We start from the raw sequence: 23,677 nt of genomic DNA, 5'->3' as shown, positions 1-23,677 counted from the left end.
GTGACATTTTATTTTATTAGTTATTTTAACCTATTTTATCTTTTTTTTAAAAAAAATTTAACCCAAAAAAACACTAAAATTCAACTTGCCAAACAGAACCTATGCATGGTGATTTGTAATTTTTTCTTTTTAATTTGCACAATAAAGGCTTGACATATGCCACGTGTAGGTTTATCTTAAATCCTCATCCGGGGCAATGATTCGGATCCGTTGGAATCGAATCGGGTCGGATAATAGGATATTTTTTTGCCCTTTTAAAAAGTCAACAGACTCAGCCACACTTGTGTACATGATTTTGCTTTGATACAAATTAACTCATCTCAACCACAAACTAACCATGGTTTCCCCCCACCTTTAACCCTAATCAAGTTAACTATCTAACCATGGTTAGTGTCATCTACAGTAGCTAACTAGCATAGTACTCGCGTGAGAGTTTATAGAAAAGTAGGGTTAATTAATCAGAGTTAAATAATAATCTAAAGACCAGGATTAAATTTATAAAAAAGGACCTGGAAAAAAAATTAAAATTATTAAAACCCAACTTGGTCTCCAAAAAAGTCTAATCCAGAGTCGTTTTACGGGCAGCTCCAAGCCCACCGATATTTCCCTTGACGAGGACGCTGCCCGACCTGCCCGTGACCCTCTGTGAGAATTACGGGCAGCTTCAGTAACACCAGCAGCGCGCACACATCCTCTCTCTCACTTTCCCTCTCTCCTCTGGTTATATCTATCTCTCCGTCTCTGTTCTGTCTCTACGATCTCAATCCAACGGTCCACAATGAACGCAGCCTCTGATCTCAGTTTCCTCACGTTTTAGCTCCTCAAATCCCCAGATCTGCTTCATCCGATCTCAGATCTACATCTCTGGTACGTTTCTCTTCTCCGATCCGTTTTTTGATCATCTGTTTTTCAGATCTCGAGCTCGATCTGTGACTTTTGTTCTGATTTGAAGTTCTCTAGGTTTATTTTGCTTAGTTTATGCTTGATCTGTTTGAATTTTTGCTTTTCTGGTAAGTTTAGTCGTTTTCTTGCTATCTTGAATTTTCCTTTAAAATTTCGCTACAAAAAAGTAGACTCGTTCTCTTGTCGTCGTCGTCTTCTTCTTCTTCTTCCACTATCAACATTTTTTAAAAAAAATTCTGTGTTCAGCTTTTCCTATAAAAAAAATAAAAAAAATAAAAAAGAAAATGCATTTTTATATGTTTTGAGTGTGTGAATGATTTGAAAAACAGTGTGATTTGGGAGATGGGAAAAGAGGCAGATTGGATCTAACTAACGGTCCTATCATATACGGATGATTGCAGGTTGTGTCGTGCGCCGTACAAATGGAGACTAACTGTGGTTTAGTTAGTGTGGCTACTGCACTTAACCAGTACCTGCTAACGTGCGCCGGAGAAGCTTTAGCAGCTATGCTAGTCTCGGCTGTCCTAGTCAAAACCAACCAGCTTTCAGGTCAAACTCAGGTAAAAAGCTTTCTGTTTTTTTTTTTTTTTTCCTTTATTTTTTTTGGTGACTTTTAAGGATGTGTTGTGGCTATGATAGTCCTAATACCTCTGTGCTTTAGCTGATGTCTACGGTGTGTAAAACTGTACACGGTACAGTTTTTACTATTTGGAAGTGTTTTTCCTCTCTCTAATTTCCATGTTCTTTGCTATCATGCGCCTGGTGCGTTTTTTTTATTGTTTGTTGGGGCTGTAAGGTGAGCATCTGCGCTATATGTTTTCTATGTTTTTTTCCCTGTTGGCCGTTTTTGCTATCGTGCGCATGAAATTTCGGTGATAAATGTTTTAAGCTATGTTTAGAATATGAATTCAAGCACAAATTTGAAAAGAAATAAGAAGTGTAAAATATATATTTTTTTATGATCCTAATCTAAATTCATACTCTAAACAGCCAAAAAGTTTTTTGCTAAAATGAGCCTGCGTTTTTTGGTGTGTGCTAGCGTGCACTGTTAAACTGGCTTCCCTACTATTATCTGTTGTTGCTATCGTGAGCGGATGTTTAGGTCTGGTTTTGCCGGTCATCTTTTGCTAACTTGCGCTTTGGGTCCATGTTAGCGTAAAAATTCCGCAGAAGAAGAAAGAGGGAAATATCATTAAAGAAGGTCAGTAGTGGTGGACCCACTTGGGAGCACACGAAAACAGAAAAAAAAAAACGAAAAATCTGTTTGTCGTGTATTTTAAGAAAAGTCAAAAAGGAAAATTTAATGGTAATATGTTTGTTTTTATTGTATTATTAATAGTAAAGTATATCTTTTTGTTTGTTTATTTGTGGTGTGGGTGATATATATATTGTCTTCGAATATTCGTCGGTGTATGCCCCTGCTTCTAATAAACGCCAGCTTTATGGACACGCGTCATCATTAGAGTTTCTTAAAATTGGATGGGCTTGATTAAAGTTTTGAGGAATACAACCACGTGTCACTAATCTACTGCAACATTTTGTGAATATATTTGTAAGAAGAAAAAAAATGGGAGTTGTATATAAGAGCTCTAATAGCTCTAATTGGTGTGTGGGTCTCATGTGACATTGATGTTTTGGCCTTGATTTTTTTTTATTTTTTTTATTTTCCATATTATTAGTGTTCTTTTAGAACTCCCAAATTAGAAAGATATATCATTTCTGATTTAATAATTATAAAATGTCATATGAAATGGTAAATAAAAATGGTCAATCTAGTTTTTTTTTTTTTTTTTTTTTTTTTTTTTTCACGCTGGGAGGATATGACAATGGTGGTGTGCCGTCATCTTTTTAATTGGTTGTGACAGTGGTGTCCATCTATTTTTGTCTTTGTTGATATTTGGAGAGAGAACATAGGAAGTGTTTGGGGGAACAGTGGTGTTTATCTATTAGAAGATTTTAGTTAAAAAGTCAATTTTATTGTCTTTTACTTATTTTTTTTTTTTATTTTTACATCTCTTAAAAAAACACTAAAAAGGTCATTTCCAATCAAATCCTTAATAATTTGTAATTGTTGAAGGATATAAGGTATTTTCGCATGATACACTTTTGGCATGCAATAATTTTTCCATTTCCCTTGCACATATTTGAAATTCTGTTAAGAGAAGACCTAGCCCTCCATTAAATTAGGCATTGCAGTTCATGTAGTAAGATCCAGAGCTGAGATCCAGAGAATTATTGGGTGTGTTTTGTGCAGCTTCTAACAAACAATTAGAACGCAGAAGCTAAAATGCTAAAAGCACTTATTTTCTTGCTTCCCAATAATTAATTTTTTAAAGTTTATTTCAGTTATTTTACCTCATAAAAAACCAAACACACTGACACATGTTTTTAAAATATAAGAAGCTATAAGCAGCTGCTACATAAGTTGTACCACAGCCACGATTAACTTCTCTAGAGATCTATAGGATCTGGTTTGAATTCCTCTGGCTTTTAGATTTTTGCTCATCACTAGTGATGTAGATGTAGGACAGGATCCCAAAGAAGGCTTCCCAACAATCAAATGTTGTGGGCTATATGGCTTTAATCTTGGTGTTTTATGAAAAGAGAAACGATAATGAAATTAGGAAAGGGTTTGGGCTAGAATTAGCTGAGGTTAACTTGACGAAAAAAAGAAGAAGATATATTGTTAATGGTAATTGAAAGTTAATGTTTGATTCTTCCATTCTTGCCTTCCACAGTTGAGATTCTTCTATGTAGGGGCAGCTTTATAAAAACTCTTCTAGTTTCCCAATTCCTTTCCTAATTTCCATTTCAAAAAATAGGTGTTTGACACATTAAAATGGCGACATGGTATTCATATAAGATCATACAACCGCCTAAAAGTTCGAATGATAGCACACTTTCCCAAGGAGAACATAGTGGAAGTTAAATTTTTACAGTAAGTCACAGTTGTGCCCATTGATTTCTCTCCATTTTTGATGTCTTGGTGCTTGGTTGATCAAAATAGAGATCCCCCAATTCAAGAAATAATGCTGAGGATTGAAAGTGGTGTGCCAATTGAACTATATTGCTAGATCTTCTAGTTTATTGTTAGTAGGAGGTAACAGTGGCTCAAGCGCTTAAGTTCGCTTGTAAACTGTTTGCAGATTTTGGTGACTTGAGAAATCAAATATATGTATGTATCCAAATACCCTGATAATCTCACTTAGAAATCCTTGGTCGATGAATCTATGTGATTAGTATATGCCTTGTGTTCATGCTGATCATCTAATGCTTTCATATCTATGACATTTTCAACCATCCATTAAATTTCTTCTGTTCTTTGCTTTCCTTGACCTTCTGAGGGATATGCCCTGCCCCTATTGTAAAATGCATGGTTTTCAGGATTTCCTCGGATCACTAAGAAGCGGCAGCCATGGAATCAAAGGAGACTATCATGGCCGATCCTATTCCAAGCCATTAGATGCCGAGGAAGATGACGGTGATGATGATGATGACGATGAGGGTGAAGGTGGCTTTGGAGAAGGCGAAGAGGATTTGTCATCAGAAGACGATGGTGATGTCGGCAACAACCCCCCAAACAACAACAAAAGCAATTCAAAGAAAGGAGGTCCAGGAGGTGCGGGCGGGGCTGAAGAGAACGGTGAAGAGGAAGATGATGACGAGGAGGACGGAGATGACCAAGACGACGACGATGATGACGATGACGATGATGACGACGACGATGACGATGACGACGGTGGAGAAGAGGGTGAAGAGGAAGTTGTGGAGGAGGAAGAGGAGGAAGAGGAAGAGGATGAGGAGGAAGAAGCACTTCAGCCACCAAAGAAGAGGAAGAAGTGAATCCTCGGAATAATCGACAACCTCGCCTTTGGAGTACTATCTTTTAATGAGACTTTGGGTTCGCTAACTGTATGTTTATTTTAGCTTATTATGAGAAGATTTTATAATTAGGATAATGTTGCAGTAATTATCACATTTGCTTTGGGATTATTAGAGTACTTTTAGAACTTTGAGCTGCGGCGGTAATGTTAAGATTAAGATTAAGAAAATGCGATATTATTATCATAAACTTGGTCACTGTTAATTAATTTGAATCGTTTTCAAGAGTTCGTAACCGAGTTTGAATTTCTTACAAATTCAAATTTGCTAATAGTTTTTGGCTGTTGGGTATTAAGCAAATCTTGGATGACAACTTCGGTTTGCTGTGATGGTGTTCAAGTAAACAATAATTTTTAGATTTGATAATAAATTAAGAAAGTATATATATAATTCATACTAATGTTTTTTGTTGAAGGGTAAATAATTTTACTTTTGCATCTAGATATTATCATTTTTTAACTTTTATTTTACTGTCATGGCCTTAGAAATTTCACTATAGAGAACTTGGGAGCTTACAATTTGCTTAGAAGATTTGGAGAAATATGTTTCAAAAATAATCTCATTTTTTATTCTTAAATTATTAATTTTTTTACTTTGATCCAAATTTCAGCAGTTTTGGTTTTTGAGATGAAAAATGCCCACATGACACGAGTTGGCCAAAACTCATCCTTAAAACCCTTGGCAATCTATGAAAATGATTAAATTGTTCTCTAATCAAAACAAAATTAAAATATAATCTCATAACACTTGTTCTCTAATCGGAAAAAAAAAAAAAATTAAAAAATAATATCGTCTACCTTTGAAACAAAATAGTTACATTCCAATAGCAATCTGTCACAATATTCGCTAAAATATAACCTCATAACACTTGAACCACCACACTTCAATTTTTATTTTATTTTATTTTATTTTTTCTTTCCCTATACCCCATCCCATCCCCCACTTTCATTGTTGAACACTACTACTCCTCACCTCTTTATATTTTTTAATGTAAAGAGGCTAATTCTTTATTGCGTAAGAGGAATTAGTTTTAGAATTTGTGATTCAAACAAAACAAAACAAAAATTAGAAAAAAAAAATAAAAAATTGTGATTTATAAAAAAAAAAATAGTAAAAAGAAAAAAAAGAAGACGGAATACATTTGCAGTTTCTCAGTGTCGTTTGATAACGTTATCTGTTTCTTATTTTTTATTTACAAAAAACACAACATATTTTTATTTTTTGTAGAAAAAAAAATGTTTGGTGTACACAAAAACAGTTTTGAGAACAAATGACAATAAAAATGAATAAATATGTTAGTGAATTGCTGGAGATGGGGACTAGCAATAGGAGTTGAGATCCTCTCCTTAGACTCTCTCCTTGCCTCCCTACTCGCAAATCTAGATTTGGGCGAGAAAAACAAATTTGAATTTGTGGTTTTGTTTTGTTTTTATTTTTAAATAGATAAATCTGAACCGCTGGATCAACTCAAAGTGCATCTCCACCGTTATAAATAGGGAGGCAAGAAGAGAACCCAAGAAAAGAATCTCAACTCTAGCAATAGAGGATGGATGGATGTGGTGACCAAAAATAGTTATTGAAGAATAGTTGGAGGTCACGAAGTAACCAGAGGTCCATTGGAACGTGGCTGTAGGTCATTTCATAAAATTATCAGCAAATCTCCCTTAACTATGTTCCTTTTTTGAGTTGCCCCCCTAATGTTTAAAAGACAACACTCAACCCCCTTTAAGTGTGTGAATTACAAAAATCGTTGACACCATAACACCGTTTACAAAAATTATTAATTTACTTCTTTAGCCTTCCAGCAATCCATCAATTCTCTCATTTGAAACCCTAATCAAATCAAACTCAAAACTCTTATCCAATCACAAACCCTTAACAAATTTCACAGTAGTAATTAACAAATAGGTAATTATTCAGTAATCCCAGAATATAGATACGTGATATTTCATAGTATTGTGATTGGTGGAGAAGGTGGGTAAGTGAGATATTATGTTGGGTAATTGAGAAACATGATGAAACATATTAAATAATGATTGGTTAATGAGTACGGACACGTGGTACTCCGCAAACATTCTATAATTTCCCTTAACAAACACAACAATTCCTTTGACAATGGAAGCAGAGTTTGCGACTGCAAATTACCACCGCGATCCCATATTTTCGTTGGACCTAATTGTCCACAAAGGGAGTGAAGTTAGGGGCAACAATGGAGACAGAGGTGGTGATGTAGGTGGTGGGTTGTAGGTAGAGAGGAAGAAAGGCTTAGGGTTTTAGAGAGACAGAGAGAGAAAGAGTAACAGAAAGGTGTTAGTGGTGGCTGATAGTGGTAGTGACGACGATGGTTCACAACGGTAGTTGAAGACAATGGAAACCCACCACGTATTCATTCCACGCATCATTTATGCCTCATCTTCCAACCCACAGCATCCTCGTTTTCCTTTCTTTCATTTCCTCCCATCTTTGCACCTCCACTTCATTTCCTCCACCACTCACCACCTTTCCCTTTCAATTCCCACGAGCTAAAACCCCTTCTTCACAGCCTCTCTCCCACTGATCAAACACATCAATACGCATTGAAAGCCCCCAAAAGTAAAACCCCTTTTTCAATTCAACATATATCCATGAAAATCCTCACACCAAATCAATGTATCACCATCAAAACCCCTCAAATTATTATTATTATTTATTTTATTTTTTTTGCTGTTAGTGACTTGGCTAATAAAAGAGGCACTTCTGGCCATGGATTTCTGGTTGCAGTACATATGCATGTACAATGTGTGTTTATAATGTTTATATAATGGGGTGGAGAGGAGTATACAATGAGGGTATTTTAGTCACAATCCTCACATGATACATTTCCATCCAAATCCCTAATGCTGTTATGACAAAAGGGGTTTAGAGTCACAAAATAAAGGAAAATTTATCCATAAGTCTTAATTTCTGAAAAGTTGAACCATTTAGTCCTAAAAGTTTTCTTATGCTCCATTTAGTCCCATTTGCACATCAATCTAATGTTTGAAACATTAATCTGATGTTCGAAATCTAATGTTCGAAACATTAATCTGATGTTTGAAACATTGTAATGGGACCTTTCAGTCTATAAGAAAACTTTTAGGACTGAACAGTGTATAAGTTATTAATTTAGGATTTATTAGTGCATTGTAAGGGGTTGAGTATCTTAAACATTAAGGGGCAACTCAAAAATAGGTCATACTTGAGGGGGTTTACTATAATTTATCTTTTTTACAAAGTTGACTCTCGCTCATCACATTAAGTATTTTCAAACAAATGTTTTAACTCACTAAAATAATATTTTATTAAATCAAAATTTCTCTTTTAAACAATAAAATGTTTTGTTTTAAGCAACATCCTATCAGAGCTATGGGTCCAATTAAGGTTATCAGTTCGTAGTTACAAGCTTTGTGGGTAGAAAGAGAAGGCAACATATCATCGAGAATAGTTTTTGCAATTCAACTCTCTTCAAAGCCACACAAAGACGGAATGTTGTGGTTTGAGTATGGGTAGAAAGAGGAAAAGGCAACAAACTATCAAGAATAGTTTTAGCGATCCAACTCTCTTCAAAGCAACATAAAGACGGAATGTTACGGTTTGAGTAGTTTATTTCATTTCTCTGTCCTAATATTTGCAGGTAATGGTATTGCAGATTTAAGTAGTTTTTTCATCTCTTTGTCCTTCTAATCTTTTATGCTGGTAGGCGTCTGCTACGAATTTTCGTTATTGGCCCTTTTGTATTGTTTAGTGTTTAGCAGACTTTGTTAATACTTTTAATGTAATCTCCTTTGTGCAATATTATGGAATGAAGTTTTTTTTTCTGCCCAAAAAAAAAAAAATTGTCAACCAAACACTAAAAAACAAAAACAAAAACAAAAACATTTTTTCTTTGTAAAATCAATTTACAAGAAAAATATTGTATAAAATATTTTACTTCAAAACAAACAGAGCCTTAATAAATTATTAATCGAATCATAACTAAAAAAAATATTTTTTGTGCAAAATCAATTTACATGAAAAATATTTTGGAGTAAAATATTTTAACAAAGCCTTGGTGTAAATATAATTACTTTTCGAACAAATTGAAACATCTATAATAATGAATAAAATTATAAACATTATTATGACATTTGATTTAATAAATAAAAAAAAATAGCTTCCAAAAGATAATTCATTCTTGCTTCTCTCTTTTAATTTTAAAAATTAATGGTTAGAGAATAAGCTGGAAGAATGATACCTTCAAATAAAATGCGCTACATAGTAAAATTGGTGTAAGAGCAGTGGGGGCAAAGAGAATTGGAAAAACATCAAATCAGTCTAACTTTCAAAAAATAATTACATATTAATGATAAACTTTATAAGCATTATTAAATTACAAACTTCTCCATGAATATGTAAATACATTTTAAAAAGACCGCTGATATGTAAATCTAGCATATCCCCGAGGGAAATTACCATATACATCAAAAATACAGTAAATCTAGCATGAGAGGTTGCTTCTCTTTACATTGTACTTTTATTTCATTACCTTCCTCAGATCAATCTTTTTATTTTAATTTTATTCATAAATAAAATTACTTTTCAAGAGAAATTACAATTTAATATAATTTTTTAAAAATAATAATTTCAAATAAGTGGTAAACTTTGTGAATATTAATAATTAAAATTATAAACTTTTCTGTAATTATTTTGTGAAAGAAATATGTGACTTGAAAAGTCAGTAGAAAAAAAAAAAAAAAAAAAGGAGGAAATCTACTAGAGAGACAGAAGAAGAAGATAGAAAGTGTAAAGAGAATAAAAGCATAAACAAGGATAAGTTAGATTTTAGTTAAGATACAAATAATGTCAAAAATATTTAAAATTTTAATATACATTCACATATTTTTATACATTTTACACATATACCAATGATATCTATCAGCCACGGGGTGTAAAAAGAAAATAAAATAAAAAAATTTCAAAGGGATGTAATGAGATAAAAGGGTGACATAGCTCTCAGAATGAGATCATTCCCAGGCGCTCGTCAGTTTGGACATATTGTGTCCAAAAATACTTAGGGATTGTTTAGAATGACCTAAATAAGTGTACTTTTTGTCTTTTTAAAAAAATATGTACAGAAAAGTAGAGAAATGATGTGATAAAAAAAAGATAAAAAAATAAAAAGTGTACTTATTTTGAGTTGCCAAACTTAGCCTTAGAATTCAAAAAATTACCAAATACACAGGTGCAAGTCCCACCATAATTAAGCAATTAGACCTTGCAGAACAAGTACATGTACCAAGGCAAAGAACAATTTGTGCACTCAATATTGGTATCTAGACAACCAAGAAGAACATCATGCAAATGGATTCTCTCTCAGTGACACATGAGATGCATTTCCCCTCTCTTTCCTCCTGGAAAAGGGAAACGGTTTCTAATACAATAATTTCACAGTGAAAGAAAAAATTCTGTATCACAGACTCATTTTAAAATTAAAAATAAAACAAAAATAGACCGTAACCAAAAAACAGGAAAACCTGACAGCAAAAATGAATTCAGGCATTTTTTCCTTACTAATGGGAATTATATACGAGAATATAAATCAACGAAATCACCTACATCTTCAAAAATGTAATATAACCATGCCATATTTAGATATGCACAAGTGTGCAGACATAACATCTTATAATGCTAATTTTCACTATAAAATATTTTGATGTGTAAAAATCAGAATTCTATTAAAAACATAAACTGATGAGACTCGATACTACACAGCAATATATGGGGTATCTCAATTAAGCGTAGTTCTAGTCTACAACCACATATAAGAGACGAAATCATGATCACTCACAATAATGTGTGTCAATACCAACGAAACTGCATATGCAGACATCTTTCTTGCACTCGTTAACCATGTTTCAGTGCTAGTCAATCGAATACAATAAAAAAATATAACGGCATCACATACTCAAAACCATGGAACTAGTGGGGACTAGACACCGCAGAATGAGTAAACTTTCTTGCACTCACCCAAACAAAGATGCTAGAGGTACATCGAAAAGCTAAAAACCAAACTATCTATAAACACATGGCCACTAGCCCCTAATTATTAAGGCAAAGCCACAAATATAAGATCTCACAAAAAATCAATAGAACAAGTTGGAAAATAAAGCATTCAGACTTCTTAGGCAAATACTGTTTCACAACAAACTACATGCCTGAAGTGAGAAGTATCTTGCCCCCAACAAGGGTCTAGAATGCCATCAACTAGACCTAAAAGGAAGGCTCTCTATCAAAAGAAACTCTCCTACATGGAATTGGTGAAACATTTTAGAACTGAAAATCTTTCCTTCTCTCACATAAAGCAAAGGTAATTCATCAATCTCATGATCAGAGAGGCTCTACAAAGCACACGATCATGCCTTTCACAATTTAAGCCTCTATTTGGCAAGATGGTTTTCAGGCTTTTTTGGCTATTTTAGCCACAAAAAACAAAATAGGCTATTTTAACCATAACAAACAAAACATCACATCCAACCTATAATCATTACATTCTTCTCTCACAAAAAAAGTCAAAAAAGCCAAAAAGCCAAAAAGCCCTTCCCAAACCAAGCTTTTTAGCCCAGGCTAAAATAGCCAAAAAAGCTAAAAAGCCAATCTACTTCCCAAACCAAGCCTAAGTAAATTTCCGAACTTCCTACAGTAACGCAAGTGCTTCCAAATGGACCTCGCCTCCTACCATGACGATACAGGTGCATGCATCTCAAATAACTTTGATCTTCCCATTGCTTATTTATTCCAAAAACCACTAAAGAAGGTTACATAGGACCTAAATGTTTTAAGCACTTGAGAAACGCCACAAAAGCCCCTCTCAAATCTCTAAGCTATATTTTATCTTGAAAATTCATTTTTCAACCATTTGATTTCCATATGCCCCTAAAAATGGGTCGAGCTCAACAAAAACACCATCCTCCATTTTATTCACATATGGGGGGTAAAAAGACAAAGTTACGAAGGAAGCGAAAATAAAATGACAAAAAGAAAAAAGTCCTTCTGACAAAGAAAAGAACTTCAAATAATTAACCCATGAACCTTCAGAATACACAGACACAAACACATACGAAGAAAACTAGAAAAAATGCAAGGCTGATTAATATATCAGTTGAAAACGAGCACAATGTACCCACCATAGATGTAGAGAAGATAATTAACACCCAACACGGACATTAAGATTGTTCATCAAAAGAACGTAGACCAATTATCTTTTTTTGATCATAAATAAATTAGGAGTTGTTTAGAATGCCCTAAATAAGTGCACTTTTTGTCTTTTTGGACTAAAAAGTTGAGGAAAAAAATATGAATTTTTGGGTTAATTTGTTGACTTTTTATGAAAAAATGTGTATTAAAAAATTATATAAATAAGTGTGTAGGGGAAGATAGGTTAGGAGACCGTACGAAATGACAGTGGTGGCTGGCTGGATGAGTAGATGAGAAAATATTGTCTCATTCTCAGGCTTTAATTGGATGGTGTTGTTTGGCTCGTGGGGGCCCACCACAGGTCCTGTTTTTCTAATCGGAACCGTTCAATGTGTAGAACTCATCAGGTACTATATGCTAGTAATAAATCACGTTGATTAGATATCGATACCTATATGATCGTGTTAGTTTTTTTTGTTAACTGTTAACTATAACACCATTCATTTTTATACAAAACTAATTTGATCATGTAATTAATGATATCCGATAGACGTAATTTTTTACAGATATATAATATTAGACGAGTTCTACATATTAAATGGTTCAGATTATCAAAACGAGACCCATGATGAGCCCCCACGGGCCCAACTTTACCATCCAATTTAATGCATATTTTACTATAATTTTTTTTTGCTTCCTCGATCACTGACTCCACCATCACGTCAGTACCAATCTTGGGGCTTTTTTTTTATTTGTATTAATATTTGTATATCATTATTTTAATTTTTTTTTTTTGATGAATAGTGATAGCTTTTTAATTTTTTAAGTAACTTTTTAACTTTTTGACTTTTTCAAGGGTTGCCAAACCAGCTCCAAATATTTCTTACAAAGCATCAATAAAATTTAAATCTGTTACCCCACAAAAATATAAATGTAAATATGCATGTGCACTTAAGCACACTTCAAAAGCTAAGGGTCTATTTGATAACGTTTACGTTTTCAGTTTATATTTACAAAAATTTTATAAACTGATTTTTGTTTATTTTTAAAAAAACATAAACTATAAATGCGTTTGGTAATTGACAAAATGTTGCGTTTGGTAATTGACAAAATGTTTAAAAAATTTTAAAAATATAAAAAAGAGTGAGAAATGGCAAGTGGTGACGGAAGACGGTAGTGGAAAGTGGTGATGGTGGGTGGTGGGTAGCGGGTGATAGTGGTGGGTGGGTGGGTGGGTGACGGTGGCGGGTGGTGGGTGGTAGCGAGTGAGTGAGGGTAGTGGTGGTGGTGGTGGGTGGTGGTGGTGGCAGGTGGGTGGCGGATGGCAAGTGGTGGTGGGTGGTGGTGGTGGTGGTGGTGGTGGGTGGGTGGGTGACGGTGGTAAGTGGTAGCGAGTGGGTGGTGGTGGCAGGTGGGTAGCGGATGGTGGGTGGCGGATGGCGGGTGGTGGTAGGGGGTGGCGGTTGGGTGGGTGGTGGTGGGTGGTGGTGGCAAATGGGTGACGGATGGCGGGTGGTGGTGGCGAGTAGGTGGCGGGTGGTGATGATGAGTGGATGGTGGGTGGTAGTGGCAGGTGGGTGGCGGATGGCGGGTGGTGGCGGCGGATGGGTGGGTGACGGTGGCGGGTGGTGGATGGTAGCAAGTGGGTGGTGGGTGATGGTGGTGGTGGCAGGTGGGTGGTGGCGGCGGGTGGTGGATGGTGGTGGCAGGTGACTGGTGGTGGCGGGCGATGGATGGTAGTAGTCGGTGGTGGCGGGTGAGTGGTAGTGGTGACGAGTCGGTGGCAGGTGGGTGGTGGTGGCGGGTGGTGGTGACAGGTGGGTGGTGAGTGGTAATGGCAAGTGGTGGGGGGGGGGTGGTGGCAGAAGACGGTAGTGGAAAATGGTGACGAATGGTGGCTAGTGTTCAGTGGTAAAAAAAAAAACCTAAAAACTCAATGGAAACACATTTTTTGAGTTTATATTTTTTGGCCAAATTTATAAATTGAGACCACTGATTTATAAATCAAAAATTTACCAAACAAGTTTTTATTTGAATTTTTAAATTTTTTAAAAATATAAACAGAAAATTAAAAATATAAGTGTTACCAAACGGCACCTAAGGAAATGCTTATAATTGTAGAGAAAAGAGATTCCTATTAATAGGAATTTAGAAAAGTGGACCCTTTGGTATTTTCCATGAGCAAAAACTCCTCAAATTAAGAAGGAATTTAAAATAGTCTAATAGTTTACTTTCTGAAGCAATGAAAAATGCCAGAAGAAGTCAGTCTTCTTGCAAGCATGTGAAGATTCTTTTTCTTTTTTCTTTTTTATAAAAATAATAATAATAAACAAGTATACAAATGAAACTGAAATTATAGGGTTGGTGTTTACTTTTTCCCAAAGGAGGGGTGAATAGGCCAAACTTAAAATTTCAAAATTCAAAATTTAAATTACCAATTATTATAATACAAGTTTAGTAATCAAATGATTTGAAGCATGTAATCCACAGCAGTACTCAAAAGAAGTAGCCACAAGATTTAGCTTGAAAACCTCATTAAGAAAACTCCCCAAGGATAAAAACCATGATCCTAACCAACACACAAAATTTCACTATTGAATCAAAGCGTATAAGAATTATGATGTTAGGAATTACGAACCCTTACCTAGTTCATTTAACTCAAAAATCCTCAACAAACACTCCGGCTAGATCTCCTCTCCATGTAGCTCTGACTTAGTTAACCTCCACTAATCCAACAGTACACCATGAAGCTCCTCACTTAGATCTTTGTACTCCGATGGCTCTGTTATCAACACCAAAGGGTTGACGGTTTTTTGTGAAAAACACACGGCCTAATATGAACCTAGATTAGGCAAATCAAGTTTTTAGCTTGCTTACTTTTTCATCTTAAAAAACACATATAAGGTCAAAAGGCTAACTTTTTAAAAGTTGGGCTTTAGATGCTTTTTTGCAAGTGTCGACAAACGGACATTCCCAATCACATAAAGGAGTGTTCATGTAGCTATGGGAGATCAAATTTGGACCAGAAAAGAGTTTAAAAAAAATCCTGCATGTCCACGTGATTAGGTCGTTGAAGGGATAGTGAGTGAAGTTCACAGTATCTCTGCAAAGAGACGAATGCAGCAAAATCCTGCATGCCTATGTGAGTACGTCATCAAAGGGATAGCGAGTGAAGCTCACAGTATCTCTGCAAAGAGACCGCTCGAGCACTGTGTCAAGCACAAAGGGAATAGGCCTCGCAGTACCTTTACGAGTCCAAGGAGCACAAAGTGAATAGACCTTGCAGTACCTTTACAAGTCCAAGGCCCACACCCGCTCGAGCACCCTAGTAGAAGAGGTGTCGAGCAAACCACTAAAACTGTGGTTTTCCTAAAACATTTTGCATTTAAAAACCATCAAATTATTAGGAGATAAAAACATGCTCAGTTATGGTGCCTAAGAGTAAAAACTGTCCTAAAACTAAGGCAAGTGCTCATGCAGGGTTATACTTCAAGTGTAACAGAGCAATGACCTCACATCAATCACGAACCAGTAATTAAAAATGAGAAAATCAGTACCAACACTCATCACTCAACTCTCCTCCTCACAAACACTTCCAAAATCAAATACAAGATATGGCGAATTATGTACTACAAAAATTGCCAACCACAGATCATCTCCAAAAAAATAATTCTATTTCAATCGTGTCAATCCTATATTTTAGCACACTACAGCAAGGAACAAAAAACCAGTTCGGTTACAGGCCAATTTACCAAGACTGAAATCCCCCACCGAACTGGCCAAGACACTACACACTGGTCCAAACCGATAACACTATAGTTATTTCTCTCATACTCATCCAGTTCAGACCAGTTCGCTGCTGTACATAACCAGAGCAGCAGGCAGTGCAAACAGGTTTCATATGTTAGAAAAATATGACAAGTTAAGATTACAATAGTCCAAAAGAAGCGTGTCATTGAGTTTTATCAGGATTGTTGGTGATTTTAAAATAAACCACAACCATGTCATCCAATTACCCATACGTATCACTCGATACTTCTGATTCCATTAGACCGCAGCCATTACTGTTACCACTACATGTCCCAATACCACAATTTAGGATAATGGGCTGCAGTGCCAAAATGCTATATCTTGATAGACCAACTCCAATAGTGCAAATGTTATTTTTCACCACAATCACCATATGATTCGGATTTCACATGTGATCATGTATACCTAATTATATTATCTATACATTAAACTTTTAATTTTATAATGCATAATTAATATTTTTAAAAACTTCAATTCATTGATTTAATTCAAAGTTATATTAAATAAGATACGGAGAAGGAGAACAAAGAACATAATAATAAGAGTTTGGTGAACATACCAATCGTTAGGAGTAAAACCCATTCTTCCGCAATTCGTAATAACCTATCATCCAATGATTCCGTCCGATCATGTATTGTGTGGCACCGAAACCAACGAATCCAATTCAAGTGTCCCGATAGGCAACACCCCAATTGGCTAACGTCATTGCTCATAATCATATGTTTCAATCAGAAGAAAAAAAAGAAAGAAAAAAAAGAAAAGAAAGAAAGAAAGAAAGAAAAAGAAAAACTATAATAGTGTGATAATACGACCGATGAAACACTACTGGAGTCACTCTAATCTAATTATAACAAAAACATTAGTGCACAGTTCCTATAGAATATCTACTAAGAACCATAAAAATAAGTAGTTTTCATGAAAAGTACAAAAAGATTAAAAAGGTGTCTCATGCACTGAAAACATGAAATCAAGAAAAACATCAAATATCACATAGCAAATCAATTTCCTCGTCGATGAACCATTAAAATCAAGTCACATATACACAAATTAATAAGAGAACAAAAAAAACAAAATAAAAAATGGAAAGCCATATCATACTAGAGCACATCCTAGAAGGGGAAAAAACAAATAAATGAAAATAAAAAACATGTGGCTAAAATTAAGTATATATCAAAACATCTTAAAGCAAATACTTTAAGGGTACAGAAAGTAATACTGTAAGATAGAAAACTGAATACATTAAGGGTACAGAAAGTAATACTGTAAGATAGAAATCTGTCTACAAAGTTCTTGTTAAGCTTGGCCAAATCATAAAATTGAGAACTACAAGAAAAGTAAACAAACTTAAAAGTTCTGCTTATGAGTCAAACTTCACAACCATACAGTTGACCCAGAATACGTCCCTAGATAAATGTTCCCAAAACTGCATGAACATAGGTCCTCAATCTCAGCTGCACTTCATCTGCAAATACGGAGCCCATGTATGTAAAAGTCAACAAAAAAACAAATCAAAAATCGGTCCCAATGGAATAGGAAGTGTCAATAAAGATTATTGCCATAAAGCAGAGCTTTGAACTATGAAAACAAATATAAAGCGTGCTGGGAAAACAGGGGTGAAACTCACCAAAAACCAAGAAATGTGAGGAAATAAATAATGGGGCTGTTTGGGAAGTGGGATTTTAGCCCAATTTAGGTTAAAATTCACAAAAAGACAAAATAAACTAAAATAGCTAATAAGACAAAATGTCACATCAAACCCATAATTATTTTACTTTTTCTCTTACAAACATCACATCCAATTACAAAAAATCCAATTATCTTCCCAAACACAAAATTTTAGCCTACTAAAATAACCAAAAATTAAAATAACCTACTAAAATAGCAATTTCCCAAACACCCACAATAAACAAAAACATTGGACAACCCTTTTTCAATTTAACACTCTATCCAAATTTTCCATTTATTGATTATTCTATTGAATCACCTTTTTTTTTTTTTTTTGCAAGGACACGTTCGAGGCGTATTTGGATGTCAAACTTTACAAGCATATGTATTAAGAATTGCATTTTTTGTTTAATTCCCTATAGGCTGGTTGCGTATATGTATTAAGAATTTGCATTTTTTTGGGTTAATTCCTTATTGGATGGTTACATACAAAATTTGTGTCTAAAAATTTCCTTGTTTCAGTATTTATTTCATTTATACATGTGAACTAGTACAAGTGGTGTGGATCATGCTAATATGCCAGAGTTTTGAAATCCACATGATTCTAAGACAAACTGTGACATTCAAATAAGAAATTCAATCTTAGAAATATAGCATCCCATGACTCATAGAAAAAGCTTTTACAACTACAGACAACATTTTGGTTTTGACAGCATAACCACCATCAAATAAACAGAATTAACCAACCACCAAATTCAGTGAAGTTGGTTGGGCAGTACCCAACAGACAACTGTACAGTACTTGGAAGCAGATGTCTTATACATAGTTAATAACTTCAAACAAAAAAACCATTAGTAAAAGATAAACCACCCTTACATGGATGCAAGGAGCATCAGCAAAAGTAAGCCTAGATAAAACCAAAAAATGCAAACTTACTTACAAACTTCTCAAGACAAAAGGAATAATGCCAAAGACTTTCCTAGAAATAATTATTTGTGCAAAAGAATTTGGCCATTAACTACCGACAAATAAAAAAAAATTGGGTCAATCGCATGCAAAAATACATTTAAGGGAATGTAAGCACTATGACAACATCAACTTTTGGCATTCCAATGACAAAGTCATCTTTTATGCCTTTGCAGAGTGAGCAAAAAAAAAATCACTTACATTGAAACATTAAAAACGATAGGTCTAAAAATATCCATATACAAAAACCACAATTTTAAAGTTAGCCATGCATGAATTTCTTTCTAAAATTATGAAAACTTTAGCCATTTTAGTAACCAAAAGTTAAGAATCACATAATGATAGTCAACATAAATGTTTTCTGAAATTTTTTTGAGAACCAAAATATATAAGATTCAATAATTAAAAAAACGGCAACAATAAAAGAAGCCCCACAATGTAATATTATCAATTGTTTTTCACAAGAACAATGTAATATTAACAATGGCCAAAGGAAAACAAAATACAGCAGAAACAAAACACGCTCAGTGGGTTTTGGTGGTTGAAAAACTCTTCAAAAATTAGTTTAAAAAAATAAAGAAGAAGAAAGCAAGGAATAAGATAAAAATATTGATTAACAGTAAAAACTATTTGTTCTTGTAGTTCGAGCTCACAAATCAAAAGGCCAACTTTCCCAAGGAGGGTAATACTCTTATGGAAAGAGTAAATAACACGATCAATTAACAAGTATCCAACAAATGATTACCAAACATCACTCTACATAGCAGATGCTAAATATGCATAAACAAATTGAAAATACCCTAATAGGCCCCTGAGTGTGTGATCTACGGTTCACAACACAAGGATATCTCCTTTATAACAGGAAACATGCTTAGATCGTCAAACAAAGCATTAGTATCCTCTGTGTTGTACACTTCATTCATGCTGATTCTCATAAATATCAGTAAAATAATCTTATTTCAGCAAAGTACTCTGGTGATTCATTAATATAAATCTAGGACGACAGAAACTCTTTATCCAAATAATAATATTGAATGGCAATAAAAATAACAGGAAAAACACAAAATATGCATTGTAGTAAGAATCTGCTTGTATATATTATATATATGTTAAAAGAACCAAAGCTGGCAAAAAAGTCTAATATTTTTAAAATATATATCAAAAATATTAAAAGGTTAAATGAACAAAACCAATATTGCAAATAGAGTAGAAGACAGAAAATCAATAGCATCAAAATTATTATCAAAAATCAATAGAAAACAATCACAAAAACATGAATTTTGAAAAACAAACAAACCAATTAAAGGTGAAGTGGAGGAGTGAAATAGATCATACCAAATATATGATGGGTACCCACTGAAAGACCCACTACTAGTTCCAGGAGCCCTAGCCGGCGCCGTCTGTCCAATATGTGAACTTGTGTACGCTTGCTGCAGACCCTGCATCACCGGCGCACTCGTTCCATATGCACTCGCACCAAACCCACCAGCACCACTCACCTGACTCGAACCAAGCAGCCCTTGTCCCAAACCCACCATTGGATTCACAGACCCAGCCATGAGCATCCCAGCATTGGGATTCACAAGCAATCCACCGTACATTGGATTCAAACTCCGGTGCTGATTAAACAAAGCCAAATTCTGCGCCACGGCCGCCAAAACCGGCGGCTGCACCGGCTGCATTGCCGTCATCACGGGCTGCGACCCAACCACCTTATTCTTCCCATCAGCCGCCTTCTGGCAATGCAATTGGCGACCCTCAAACATCTTGTAAGGCTCTTGAAGAGCCTTTCTAGCCCCTTCAATTGTCTTATACACAAACAAAGCAAATCCACGAGACTTACCAGTATGCCTATCAAACCCTACCGGACCGGTCTCAATTTCCCCAAATTTCGCGAAAAGCACTCTCAATTTCTCCGGATCGGCGTCAGGCTGAACGTTACTCACGTATATCTTCCGGCCCGCCGTGTCGTGGCTCTGCGACGCGGCCGAGGCCGAAGACGAATTGGGCCCTACCGAAGCCAACTGGCTGGAAGTCATCCGATTATTGATCTTCTTCCTCGGCTGCTTCAAGGCTTTGGTTGCTCCTTGTCTCGTTTTGAACAGAACAAAGCCATAGCCCTTGGCTTTTCCGGTGACTCGATCGGTGATGACACTGCAATCCTCGATCTCGCCGTAGGAATCGAAGGCGGAGGTTAGGGTTTCGCGAGTGGAGTCCCAGCCGAGGCCGGAGACGAAGATTTTGCGGTGAGAGACGTCGCGGTCGGCGGCGTCACGGATGCGGGAGGATAGGGCGGCGTCGTTGACGGCGGCGTCGACGACGAAGTCGATGAGTTGGTCCTTGGAGTACGGAGCGAGGAGGTTGTGAATTTTGTCGGATTCGGACTCGATTTCGGAGTCGGAGTCGGAGTCGGAGTCGGAGTCGGAGTGAATCTGCGGATGAGTCTGTTGTTGTGGAGTCTTGTCTTTCTCCTTCTTTGAGACAGCTGCTAGGGTTTTGTTGGTTTTTTCGATCTTTTTCTTCAGTTTCTTCTTCTCGATCTTGTTGTTGGTCTCTGGTTGTTGTTTCTTTATGAGCTTTCGCTTCTTCACCTTGTCCTTCTTCGCCATTGTAGATAGAGAGAAAGAGAGAGTGGAAAGCTGAAAATGTAAACCCTAGCCCTCTCTGTTCAATATTTAGGGAATCTGTTGCATCACAATTTGAACCAATTATTTTTATTTAAAAAAAGGGCAAATTACATATACACCCCTCGAGGTTTGGCTAAATTACAGATACCCCTGAAGTTTCAGAAATTACATCCCCCCTGAGGTTTGTATTTTCATAACAATTTGCCCCCTGAGGTTTATATTTCATAACAAATTACCCCCTAATTTCTTATGCAAATATAGCATTCAGGGGGGAATTCGTAATTTCTCAAACCTCAGGGGCATCTGTAATTTAGCCAAACCTCGAGGGGTGTATATGTAATTTTCCCTTAAAAAAAATACCATTTTGGGGTGATGTTATGGTATACTTAAGTGTACTATACATTTAGACCATCTCCAACGGTTCACTAAAATTGATATTAAATTTAAATTTTGATGAAAAAATTACTGTTTACTGTTCCAATAGTTGCACCAAATGAATATCAGATTGAGATTTCATCAAAAAATTTATCAAACTGACGACGAAATACTGATTTCACCAAAACACTGTTGGTGACCGTTGGAGGGAGACCAATCGGTCAACCAGCCGGTTGACTAACCGGTCGACCAGTAAAAGATTCAAACAGTTCAGGAAAAAAGTTCAAACCGTAAAAAAAAAAAAAAAAAAAAAAAAATTTGCCTAACCGATCAACCGGCCGATCGACCACCCGGTCGTCCCGAAAAAAATTCAGAAAGTTCAAAAAAAAGTTCAGACAATTCGCGAAAAAAAAAAAAAAAAAAAAAATTGCCTAACCGGTCAACCGGCCGGTCGACCACCCGGTTGTCCCGGGATAGATTTGGTAAAAGGTGAACCGTTGGAGTGAGTGGTATCAAATTTGGTGAAATGGGTCATTTTTGACTCAGATTTGGTGAAAAATTTGAGTCACCGTTGGAGATACTCTTAGGTGTCCGTTGATAATATTATTCCGCCTCCGTTTGGGAAGTGGGTTGGATTTTTAGTTTTTTGACTTTTTTGGTTATTTTAGCCTTAATGATTATGGGTTGGATGTGAATTTTATTTGTTGTGGCTAAAATAGCCTATTTTATCTTTTGTGGCTAAAATAGCCAAAAAAGCCCATAAACTCACTTCCCAAACGGTGCCTCAGTTGGTTTAGTTGGTTTAATTTGAGTTTTTTTAATTAAGTTTTCTAATAATTAATTTTTTGATTTTTATGTTTTTTATTTTTAATGAATATTTTTTAAATTTTAAATATTTTTTTACTTTTTAGATGTACCTTACTTAGATGTATTTAAAAAGTAAAAATATTTTTAAAAATATTTTAAAAAATTAATAAATATATAAAAATATAAAAAATGTACTGAATTTTCGTATTTTTTTTGTATTTTGGGTATTTAGTGAATTTTAAAAGGTTTTCTTCACAAATTTTTTACTTTTTAGATACATCTAAGTTAGATATGTTTAAAAATTTTAAAAATTGCTTAAAATATTTTAAAAAATCAATAAAAACAAAAAAATACGAAAAATAAGAAAGTAAAATTTTTTGAAAAGTGATACCAAGCATAGTGATTAGTTTTTAGTTTAAAAAGTTAAAAAATTATTAAAAAATAAAAAAAGTTAATAATTTATATAAAAAAAGTTTGCGTTTAGTAGAGTTTTGTAATTATGATTTGAGAGTATGAGTTGTATTTTGAGTTTGTGGGGTTTGGAATTATGATTTGAGTATAGAAAATTTGTTTGATAAAGAGTTTTGAAAATAGTTTTTAAAAGAGTTTTGATTTGAGTGGGGAATTATTGATGTGACATTTGATATTTGATACAAAAATTTACAACTCATAACTAAACATACAACTCAAAATTATTTTAAAGCACATAAAAAATTTTAAAAATTTCAGAAAATGTTTTTTTCGATTATATAAAAATTAACATATAAATTGTAAAAAAAAAAAAAATTACTATTTCAGTCAACCGGTCGGACGACTGGTTAGGTAAAATTTTCAAAATTTTTTTTTTTTAAAAGCGCAGTTGAGACAGAACTCTCTGCATAGTTTTGGAAACGTGATTCCAAAACTCCTACCAAACACCATATTTGAATCAAGGTGCAGAATCATGATTTGAAAACACAATCAAACATAGTCTAAAATTTTCATTTTATCTCTATTTTTTATATATTTTTTTTTGTAAAAAATCAAAAAATTATTTCAAACATATTAATTTTTTTACATCATATTTTAGTCAAAAAATTACCAAAAAAACATATTTCCAAACAAATCCCTAGTTATGATGTTATATAATTTTATATCATAATTAATATCATATAAATCATAACTATTATCATATTAGATTATAACTTAATTATATTTAGTTATTCAGATGTATCATATCACCTCGTAATCATATTATAACTAAGGCCTAGTTTGGGAAGACTAAATAAGTGCACTTTTTGACTTTTTATGAAATATGGGTTGGGTTTGGGTTGGGTTTGAAGTGATGTGTTAGAGAGGTGATGTGACTTAAATAAGATGATGTGACTTAAATAGGATAGTGACTTTTTGACTTTTTGTCTTTTTTCAATCTTCCCAAACTAGGCCTAAATTATTTAAATAGTTTAATTTTT

The 23,677-nt window shown here is 34.7% G+C and overlaps 2 protein-coding genes across 2 annotated transcripts; one reads left to right on the top strand and one right to left on the bottom strand.

Moving 5' to 3' along the window:
- The first annotated feature begins 287 nt into the window (after positions 1–287).
- LOC114258191 (uncharacterized) lies at positions 288–4,975 on the top strand. The gene is made up of 3 exons (XM_028198089.2): positions 288–867; positions 1,305–1,463; positions 4,288–4,975. Exons 2-3 carry the CDS (start codon positions 1,326–1,328, stop codon positions 4,744–4,746), a joined length of 597 nt encoding a protein of 198 aa, XP_028053890.2. The 5' UTR covers positions 288–867; positions 1,305–1,325; the 3' UTR covers positions 4,747–4,975.
- Positions 4,976–16,936: 11,961 nt separating this feature from the next.
- LOC114258190 (UBP1-associated protein 2B) lies at positions 16,937–21,144 on the bottom strand. Its single transcript, XM_028198088.2, has 2 exons — positions 19,753–21,144; positions 16,937–17,248 (listed from the first exon to the last, which is right to left on the bottom strand). Coding segments are annotated over exons 1-2 (1,275 nt in total). The 5' UTR covers positions 21,027–21,144; the 3' UTR covers positions 16,937–17,247.
- Positions 21,145–23,677: the final 2,533 nt, after the last annotated feature.

Source organism: Camellia sinensis, chromosome 1 (assembly GCF_055761805.1).
Source record: "Camellia sinensis isolate YWXY chromosome 1, ASM5576180v1, whole genome shotgun sequence".
Taxonomy (NCBI): Eukaryota; Viridiplantae; Streptophyta; class Magnoliopsida; order Ericales; family Theaceae; genus Camellia; species Camellia sinensis.
This window is presented reverse-complemented; position numbering and strand designations above follow the sequence as displayed.

What these genes read in the sequence shown, in the direction of transcription:
- LOC114258191 (XM_028198089.2), top strand. Translation starts at nt 1,326, where the DNA reads ATGGAGACTAACTGTGGTTTAGTTAGTGTGGCTACTGCACTTAACCAG. An exon ending in AGCTTTCAGGTCAAACTCAG is followed by an intron (nt 1,464 to 4,287) that starts GTAAAAAGCTTT and finishes CATGGTTTTCAG; the next exon opens with GATTTCCTCGGATCACTAAG.
- LOC114258190 (XM_028198088.2), bottom strand. Translation starts at nt 21,026, where the DNA reads ATGGCGAAGAAGGACAAGGTGAAGAAGCGAAAGCTCATAAAGAAACAA.